Source organism: Lytechinus variegatus, chromosome 10, assembly GCF_018143015.1.
Source record: "Lytechinus variegatus isolate NC3 chromosome 10, Lvar_3.0, whole genome shotgun sequence".
In the NCBI taxonomy this organism is placed as follows: Eukaryota; Metazoa; Echinodermata; class Echinoidea; order Temnopleuroida; family Toxopneustidae; genus Lytechinus; species Lytechinus variegatus.
The window spans coordinates 17360320-17370849 of record NC_054749.1 but is presented as its reverse complement, the minus strand read 5'-3'; the positions used below and the strand labels follow the sequence as shown (position 1 = coordinate 17370849).

The 10530-nt window shown below is 44.2% G+C and overlaps 1 protein-coding gene across 1 annotated transcript in view; it reads left to right on the top strand.

Moving 5' to 3' along the window:
• The window catches only part of LOC121422261 (dynein heavy chain 1, axonemal-like), a 77703-nt gene that overhangs the window by 1721 nt on the left and 65452 nt on the right, over positions 1–10530 (top strand). Inside the window, exons 2-4 of the mRNA XM_041617175.1 lie at positions 7509–7684; positions 9298–9465; positions 9926–10307. Of these exons, the coding sequence (XP_041473109.1) occupies positions 7517–7684; positions 9298–9465; positions 9926–10307 (718 nt within the window). The 5' untranslated portion in view covers positions 7509–7516. The remainder of the gene's footprint in view (positions 1–7508; positions 7685–9297; positions 9466–9925; positions 10308–10530) is intronic.

Genomic DNA, 10530 nt, shown 5'->3' with positions numbered 1-10530 from the left:
GGAATTCCAAAACATTTTAAAAAACACCCCGCAGAATGTATCCAAATGTATATTACTAGCAACAGCATGTACGCTTTGTCATACACATGCACCTCCTTTGCTATACTGCACAAGCCCCCTTAAATTTGGTAAAAACCACTTGTGCAAAATTGTACTCCCCCATGATTAAGTATGATTTTTGCATAATTAGCCATCAAACAAATTGTTCTTTTATATACAAAAACTGCAAAAACTGTCCAAAACGCTTGGCACAACTGTGCAAAAAACTTGCTCAACACCTTAAACTTTTTCAAAAAACAGTAACCTGAAAACATTAAAACCCGTAATAACTTTTAACTTAATATTCACACCTCCCTGAGGTTCTTTCAAAAAATCCGTACAAAACGTATAAAAACAGCTGCATATATACACGTATATATATATATAAAAATACAAAACCCGTACCAACACCCATATCCCAGGAGGGTCCCCCCTCCCCAGAAAGCTCCGCTTTCCCATAGCAGTGAGCTGCCGCTGTCCCTCCCTTGGTGAAGCACCCTCATACCAGGGCTGTGCAAAACGTAGCATTCCCGTTCGGATGGGAAACTGGCCCACCAGTGCCCATCCTAGGTCCCCCAGGTGCAGGAAGAGGGCGTCAGTGCTGCCATGATATGGAAAGGGCCATTTAAAACACTCCCCTCCAAAGTGGACCATGAAGCATTCCCTACATGGCCTAAATAGACAAAAACAACAACAGAAAACATAGACAAAAGGACACAAAAGGTACAAAGAAGAGGCGACTCAGCTGATCTCCCCATAGGTGAAGCTACTGAAGAGACTACCCTTGCCGGCACTAAAGTTACCAGCGAGAAACCTTCCCTCTTGACCGTGCTCGTGTAATCCCTTTACGTACATTAGAGGGAATTATAAATCTTTCCCTCACTTGCACCCAGAAATACTCGACACGTAGTCTGATTGACCCAAAGGTAGGACCCTTCTCCCATTCCACCCATACCCGGTCGATGGGCAGCGGCCCATCGGTAACGCCCACTGGCCTCACCCTGACCGCCTTGTACAGGACTGGCTCCACCTATGCGCTGAACCCTTCTGGACTAGCACAAATACTGGGCAATCTTCCAGGCCTGGCCCAGTGGGAGTTCCCACCTTTGCGGCCTGCCCCGCAAGAGGCATGACATCGTCCACCATCTCGCCAAATGCGGCCCAGCTTTGGAAAGCCTTATATTCTTCGCAGAGGACCTCTGTTTCGCTCCCCAATAGTACGGCTGCTTGCCCGTGATCCGGTACAAGGGAACCGCAATCCCAGCGACGCTTTTCTTGGGCTTTAATTTGAGCCCAAACTTAGCAAACCTACCTAGAACTTCTTCCAGGTTGTCCAAGTGATCATCAAAAATCCTTCCTAGGACAATTACGTCATCCAGGAACGCCAGGACAATCTGCCAAGTGATCCCCCGTACATGTAGGATCAAGATTTCCAAGTGAGGAGGCAACTCGCCTCCCTCATCTACACTTAGCTGAAGGACCCCTTTATCCACAGTGGGAGGTCCCATCTCCCCCTCTATTTCTTCTGCTTCCCCCAGCACCTCAGAACAAGTCATCCTAAGGTGCCTATCAGTGGAGTTTATAACATAACACTCCAATGTATCCCCAGCCCTGTGAACCGAGCTAGGGACCAGGACCTGTAAACCTCCCTGTGGATTGAACATGAAACCCCCTAACCGTTGATCTAAGACCCCGGTGATCCGCTTGACTGCATTGGGAGGGACAATTACTCGTTTAAGCACATGAACCCGGGCGATTTGCCGCCCAGGATCATCACTGTACCACAGTGGGATTCTCTGGCCTCCCAGCTGCATGTGAGGATCTTGAAGGTGAATTGCAGCCTTGCGTTTGCTGAGGAAATCTAGCCCCAGGAGCATATGATCAGCTATAGGGGCTACATAAACTTCCTCTGAGAACACCTGGTTCCCAAGCTCTATGGAAAGGGGACCGACAATTGTCCCCCGCATCTTCATATCCCGTCCCGCTGCATGCAGGATCACTTCTCTCAGTTTAGGGGGCTGGGGGTCCAGTGACTGCAGGAGCCTATCCGAGATGATGGATACCTCGGCTGCGGTATCGACAACTGCGCTTACTGGCTGCCCCCCTATAACAACTGAGACCTTGAGAGTAGAACGTGACTCCAACCTGCACACCACTACCTCCTCAACCTCGCTTGCACACCCAAGTCCAGGGAGAGCATCTGGAACTGATTCCAGACTGGCTTCGCCCCGGTCTGATATCTGGGTGTTCGAGGGACCAACTGGATCCCCCGCTGCAGCCGCAGTTATTCCCTCTACACAAGTAGCTATTCCTGTTGCGTTGTTCCCGGGGACTATCAGGTGCTCCGGCATGCCCTCTGCTATTCCTTCAGATGAGCCGACAGAGGGCTCCTCTGAGCTACTGGCTAGCTTGGAACCCTCTATTTGGCCTCTGACGCTGGGGGCCGGGGGCTGGCCACCTCCTCCGACCCGCTGGAGTTTCCCTCCTGGTCCTCTACAAAAGAAACTTGCACCTTGGCCCTATTCTCTTGGACCAAGGGACACTTATTTTTGTAGTGACCAGTTTGGCCGCACTCATAGCAACGGTCACCACCAGGTGACCTTCCACCTTCGTACGCTAGCTTTGGCTTCGTCTGAACAGCCTCCAGGACCTTTTTGAGGTCCTGTTCCAACCCATCCAGACGCTGCAGGTCTTGTTCAATGTGGCCTAAGCGTTCTTCTGTCTTGCGCTCCAAGTTTGCTATCCTTCGCTCGAGGGCCGCGTTATTCACTTCCCCTTCAGGCCTACTAGAGATTTGGGGCAGTTCCACTTCACGGACCTCCCTTCCATTAACCTGAGACACTGCTTTAGGGCGCCCGTACATAGCACGGTACACGTGCTGATGCCACTCAATGAGTTTAAGCGCCTCATCCACAGTAGATGGATTTCGCGTGAGTGCATGGCACCCCGCCTCTCGGTTGAGGGCGCCCTGGCACAGGCGAAGGACCACCTGTCTATGTGGGTAGGGGCCATCGACCCCTGGAAAAGCGCGCATTGCTAACTGGAGTACCCGGTCCGCCCATTCAGACAGGGATTCGGTGGGTGCCTGCTTGGCCGCCACAAATTCTAACTGCGCGGATTCGGATAGTCCTTCCTCCCCGAACCGGTGCTGTAGCCTGGATATCAAGTCTGCATAAAGCAAATTTGGCTCTTGGTCTAAGACCATCAGCAGATAATCCTCCGCCTTCCCTTTCAGACCCCAATATAACTGGCTTACACGCTCAGTGGCCGTCCAGTTGTGGTGATCAGCAAAGGCGGTGAATTTCCTGAAGAAAGCCCTCCAGTTACCCTTGCCATCGAAAGTGAGGGACTTTGGCAGCGTGTAATATGGTAACCCACTACCAGTCCCCCTCCCTGAGGAAGCATTTGAGTTCGCAGGTGACACCGCCGGACTACTAGGCGGCGAGGACGAACTATACTGGGCTGGGCGTGTAATACCCGCCCGCACCTTTCTTGCACTGTAGTCTGGGGTAGGGGGTGGGGCTGAGGAGCCCCTTCCATCTCCTACCCTGGTCCTTATACCTGCCCCTTGCCTCCCCCCTTGGGAGGGGTGCTTAGTGGGGAGGTCATCACCTCCTGACCATTCGCTAGAATCACCACTTACCTGCATGCATCTACTTGCGTAGGGCTCATTAGCCCCTTCGCATACGAGGTGCCTGGGTCTGCCCCTCGGATCTACACCACCCCCCATGCCTGCCCCTCGGTTGCTTGGGGGCTCGGGCCCCCGCTCACCCCGTAGTGGGTGCGAGGGGCTGGTGCCCCAGGACCCACTAGTCTGGCTTGCCGCAGGTGGGTAATGATCATATGGATAAGCACCCCCTGGCCCCGCCCCATTCGGGTCTGGTTCCCTGCACGGGGTGCTCATAGTGGGACGCCCCCTGGGGGTAGTGAAAATACTAGTTTCTCCCCCCTGGGTGCCCCCAGAGAAATCTACTCTTGCCGCTAGCTCTCGGTTATTGCACAGTACTGGACTGCACCCAAAAAGCTCAGGGGTTATCTCCCCATGATCCATTCTAATCCCTTGAATTATCCCAGCTAGAGCTGAGCTTAGCCCTAGCGACCTAAACTCCTCAAAGGAGCATACATTGATGGGGATTTTATCTTCCCCGTCCATGTTGTCTTTACCCTGATTGGTGTTACCCTATCCAGGTCCAGTTAGGCTCAATACTAAACCCAACAAAAACCCTGTTGAAGTTATCCCAAAATTATTCAAAAAGCTAGGTCTAAATCCAACCCAATTTACCTTATTAAATTCTTTCCTGTATTTCCGGTTAGCAACTAAAATCGCAAAAACCCCACAAGTATTAACCAACTAACTTGTCTTAATTGGGTATTTAATTTCTTTCTTATTTTTTTCTCCTAACAACTAATTTACAAAAAAGTCTAAAAGTATACCCTAATTAATTTGTATGGTTAGGCCCAGTAATACGCCCGACCTGAAACCTACTAAAATTATTTGAACAAATTCGGTCCCAATGTAAACCCAATTTATTTAATAAAAGCCAGTTAATTTCAGCCACCAAAAATTATAAAAACCGTAAAAGTCCAAAAATATACCTTTAACAGTTACTGGTTAGGCACAGTAATGGCCCCACTAAAAACCTGCTAAAGTTATCCAAAAAATCTATCCCACAAAATTAGGTCCAAATGCCAACCCAATTTATCATATAAAATTCTTTAATTTGTAGCAACTAAAATTATTAAAACCGGTAAAGTCCAGAAATATACCTTTAACAGATACTGGTTAGGCACAGTAATGGCCCCACCAAAAGCCTGCTAAAGTTATCCAGAAAATCTATCCCACAAAATTAGGTCCAAATGTGAGCCCAATTTATCGTATAAAATTCTTGCTTTTATTATTAATTAAATTAATTTAGTCCGGTTGTCACTAATAGTTTACACTAGCACTGCCAAAAAGAATAATTTTAGCTCTAAAAATATTTATATTAACCTTTAAGCCTAACTTGTCTGTTATTAATTTACCTCTTTATTTTATTAATCCTCGAAGCTGGTTCTATCACACTGCAGTTCAAGTTCAGCACACAAAATATTTTATGCACGCCGAATCACCCCACACTCTCACCAAATGATTTTTTTTTTTCTGAACTCCCCACTACAGTGAGTGGGTGGGTTCTCACACTACGCCACCTACGCCGCAAACACCCTACACAGTATATCAACACACACACTTCCTAGCCCAATCCGAAAATATTGGCTAACCTTGTTCTAGATCTAATCTAGATAGTCCTAACGGTGAACCCAGCTTCGAGGAGCACAACAACACGCTAAAACAACCACTGCACTAATAATATTATAATCGAAAAATTATACAATCAATTTCCTACCTATTTCTTGCCTCTAACACCTTCCGCAAGGCCAAAATCGTTCTAAATCTTAAATCAAAAACCTTCACTCGTAAAAGAAAATGCTAAACGTTGAGTCGACGATTCCAAAACAAGATGGCGGCGGCGCCGGCCGTAAGCTCGGAAGATATCCCTACGCGGCTGCCCCGCTCCGTGGATCCCCGTTCCGAGCCGTTCTCCAGCCCAGCCGTATCACCCGTGTCCGTCCGCGTCAAGCACCCCAACAACAAAAAGTGCACTCACAAATCACTCGCAAAACGACACAAAATCCACCGAAACCACCAAAATCACAGTCAAAACACACAATCACATCAACGTAAAGCACTCGTCCACAACTGAAAACAGATATAAAAGCACTAAACTAAAAACAAACTCACAAGACAACAACACGTGTATTCTCCTTGCTTTAGTGGAATTTTCCGTCACGGGACCGGAACTACCATCAGTCCCCGCGACGAAAACCTGACCAGAAAAGAGAGGGGATGATTGCATAAAAATGCCCCAAATCAAGACTCAACGTCTCAACTCAGGACAAACGCAAACATATAACAAGGGACAATATTCATAGAATATACTTATTATGACAAGACTTTAAATTTAGTCCTATCACCCGTGATTAGCCCAAGCAAAAACTGATTAATCTCACTCGAGCGGCGACCATTTCCCCCCAACGCAGCGGGGCATAGGGATCAGCTCAACCGATGCGCAATAGGGGGCCGTTAGCTCGCCGCGAGACAATTATTCCCAAATTAATTTTATTTTTATTTTTCTTCTAAAATGCCCGCAAAAGCAAGCACAGTCAGGCTCGCAGCGCCACTGTAGCGGTCGCGCCCCTAGCTTGACCACTAGGTGTGGTATATGAAACCAAGTGAACGTAAAACAGATAAACACATGTATTTATCTGTAAAGATTCCTCAGGTGTGTGTTCTTCGTTCAGTTCCAGCTTCAAATACAACGTTCGTCTGGCTCCAGTATCCCAAGTGGTCCAGCGCCCTCTCTTGATAGCCCCGTCGGTAGTGAACCTGTATGGGGGTGGGGGTGACTTACTACAACAGTACCGTAGGCCTAGAGGCCCTAGTATCAATTTGATATTGTTTTATGAAAAATAAGTGTGCCAAAATTCATACTCAAACTCTGAGCAAAAAATAAGGCAAGCACAAGACTCCAACTTCCAAGAGTCAGCTCAATTAAGATGGGGGAGGGGGGCACTAAATGAGAATGCGTAAGGTACATGGCGTAGGAAGACCTTTTTGTTCTTACTTTGTTAATACTACTAGATCTATTTTTTTCTCTTAATTATTTTCTTTTCTCCTTTAATGTTCTTTCTTTAAAGACTTTATGTTCTTTTCTCATTTTGTTTCTTTTCAATTTATTTTGTTTCTTCTCTTTTTTTCTTCTCTTTATTTTTCTTTTTTTCTTTCCTCTTCTTTTTCCTTTCCTTTTCTTTTTCACACTCTTTTTCTTATATTTTCTTTTTTTCAGGATATTACAGGGAGGATGAGGATGTATGTATATAATATACCGTAGCCGTAGGCCTACATTCTTTGTGGTATAGAAATTGGGGGGGGGGGGTGAGCATTTTTTTGGGGGGGAGGGGCTAAATTGGAAGCAGTGACCATAGAAATGAAATTCAATTTGTGTTTTTCACAAAATATTAATTATCTTGGTCTGCCCCTTCCTCAGATTCAGAACCCACTCTATGGGGTATGAGGTTTTGGGACCTCCATAACGTTGAAAAAAAAACTATCAGAGAAGTCAGACTTTAAGCACCATTTTACAAAATCCACAGATATTTACATTACAATGCATAACTCAATTTGTAAAAATATTTTTTCAAAAATTAATGTTTGGTGCTTAGTTCTACCTTGGAATTCAATGGCCATTGTTAAATATTTTAGTTTCGGGAGCAATTTTAAAATTTGGCATTTGAAATATATGTATTTTTACCATGACCAGATCTTCAAACTTTTCTTTCCCATGTATTTCAATTTGAGAATCAATTAAATCTTAATTGTTTTTTACTTCATTTTCCCATTTCCTGTTTTTTTTTTAATTTTCATGTTGTAGTTCCAACCATGAGTTCAAGAAATTCCCTGAGGAGCAGAGATGGTGGAAGGCCTTTCTCTGCAAACAGAACTCAGCTTCCCCCAATCCAGACAGACAACAAACCCAAGTACCCTGAAATAAAACAGAGGGGATATTATTCTGATGTGATCAGCGGTGATGGACCAAAAAGAGTTGGAGTATGTTAACTTTATTTCAATGCTGCTCAGTCTTTTTTTCTCTCATTTGAAATTTACTGTAAATGAAACCCTATTTGCAAACTTTGAATGCTTCTAAGGATTCATTCCAATAGTAGCATGTTTTGTTGGCTTATTTTCATTTTTCAAAAAAATTATTGGGTCATTCCATGCCAATTCACCCAATGAATGTGCAATTTTGCACCCGACTGTCTCAGAATCCATTGTAATTTGATACATAAAATTCACCATGGCCCAAGCACAAAACAAAAAAAATTAGTCCAATCGGTCCGTCGGTTCTCGCGCAACGGCCCGCCCTTTTCTCCTTGTTTTGACAAAAATGGGCGTGACCTTCAACTTTCAATGGCCAATGCGTAATTAGTATGCGAAATCATACTCATACTAACTCCCTAAATAAAGCTCCAAACGTACTAATTTTTGGTATAGAAACTCTTTGTGGTGTCCTTAGCAAATGTACATGAAAAAAATTGGGATATCAAGTCATTTTCTTATGTATTATATTGTTTTTCGCAATTTCTTATGTATTTCCTTGTTTTTTGGACCTTTTGTTTTTCATTGTTTTTTCAATGAAATTTGTTGGGGACTCTTCTGTGATCATAAAAAGCATAAAATGAATACATTTAGACTAGCAAAACTAAAAATAATCATACATTTATGAATTTTGGTTGAAAACACAATTTGCATTGACTTTGTACACGAAATCACGTTTTTGAGCAATTTTCAGTCTGACATGCACTTACTTAATGTTGCGTAATTTCAGAACCAGGTACCCGGGTGACGCAAAATTGGTCTCAAAAGTTGCACAAGACTTGAAAGTAAAAAGTCAGCGAGCGGCGCGGTCAAAAAAAATTTTTGGCGAAAATATCACGCGATTCGTTGAGGGGGGGCCTCCAAGGCCCCCCCCCCGGCCTAGATAGGGTTATTGTCAAAGGTTATGACCTTATAAATTGCTCCAATACATTGTTCGATGCATGTTTTGGATTCCTCTCTGAATTTCCTATCAAATGGTACCAGTTTCATGTAAATTGTTCAACACATAACGACGCAGTGGCCATTGAAAGTTGAAGGTCACGCCCATTTTTGTCAAAACAAGGAGAAAAGGGCGGGCCGTAGCGCGAGAACCGACGGACCGATTGGACTAATTTTTTTGTTTTGTGCTTGGGCCATGGTGAATTTTATGTATACCAAATTACAACGAATTCTGAGACAGTCGGGTGCAACCACTGGGTGAATCCAGATGGAATGACCCTATTCTCCTATTTTTTTGCTCGGATACACTGAATAGTACTCTGTGTGTATCAATTTGTAAATTATTTTCTTAATACAGTTAAAACCTGGATTAATGCAAAACTACAAAATACTGAACAGAAGGTTATCTTGTGCCTGGTTAGCCATCTTTACAAAGATTACCTGTCAAATTCATTCTTGATTGATCATCTTTTGAAGAAAAAAATCATATCGAATGTACCTGAGGCAGTCTTGCCTATATTTCAAATAATTTTGTAATTCTATCTTCTCTTAATACCCCTATTCATACTGGATTTCATAAATTATCTCCCAATTCTTTCTGGCTATGTATCTCATGTTTTTTTTAGAATGTTCTTAGTGGGGCTCCGACTCAACAAGATGTATTGTGGAATGTCGCCAAAGACGAGCACACACCGAAGGTCACAAACTTTACTGGACCTCAGGCACAAGAAGAGTTTGCAAAGGAGATGGACAAACAAGTTTATGGACCAACGAGTGAGATCCTGGCAAAATCAGTATGTTTTCTAAGTTTTCTACACCATTGTGGGTTATTTAGAATAAAAATAACTATGAGATTAGAATTTGGATTTAGCGTATTAGATATTAAACAATTTATTTTGCAATATTACTATTTTTGTTATATTATCTTAGCTTTGGCATGGAGGGTATTTAAATAAACGTTCACTAATGTAGATCTAGAAATAGCTTTCTCATTGAATTTTAGGAAAGAACAGTGAGAGCTTTATTTCTATAATAATTATAGGAAAATGAGAAGTACAAGAATAGAAAATCAAGTGTGGAATGTACATGTATATGTCATGTGAATATGAGAACATGCATAATTGCCACTATCCTTAGCAAAGAAAATGCTTGTGTTATATCTGAATAACATTCTGAAATTGAAATGGTTACACTGAAATGCTATATGTTATGGACTGTTCAGAAGACATCTCTTTTATTTCAATCACCTCACAGGATTTCCCAGAGAAGTCCTTCAAACCAAAAGTGCAGCTACCCTACTTCGTCCCGCCAGGCCGCTGTCCTAGAAAAATAGAGATTGAGAGACGGAAGCGGGACTACCAGAGCCAAGACCTGGAGCAGCTCTTGGAGCAAGTCGGAGCAGAGACCAGCGAGCTCATGCCCAAACAGATCCAGGGTAACCTGGCTGTGAAGCTCAACGGAGCCGGGGGCTCTGATCCGGCTCCCTTCCCACCCTTCCTGCCCATAGAGATCTTCACCGATATGGAGTTTGACTGCAGAACTCCAGAGGAGTGGCTTCAGCTTGGACAGGACAATGGCTGCAGGAAACCCATACCAGGAAGAGCCCTTCTTCCTGCATGGGACTCACCAGAGGAATGTAAGTCGACACATCCTATCCTTTTCATTGCTTGTGTGTGTGAGTGTGTGACTGTTTGCCATATCAAAGCTACATGGTCATAGCCTCAGGATTCTCATAGCCGACTTAGCACCCTAGAACATAATCCATTTGTGTGACATACCCCGTGTGACTACATGAACAGCTTTGTGAAACATCAACACTGGACGCGTACCTCTAGGCCTATGTTTCCCCTATTTACCGA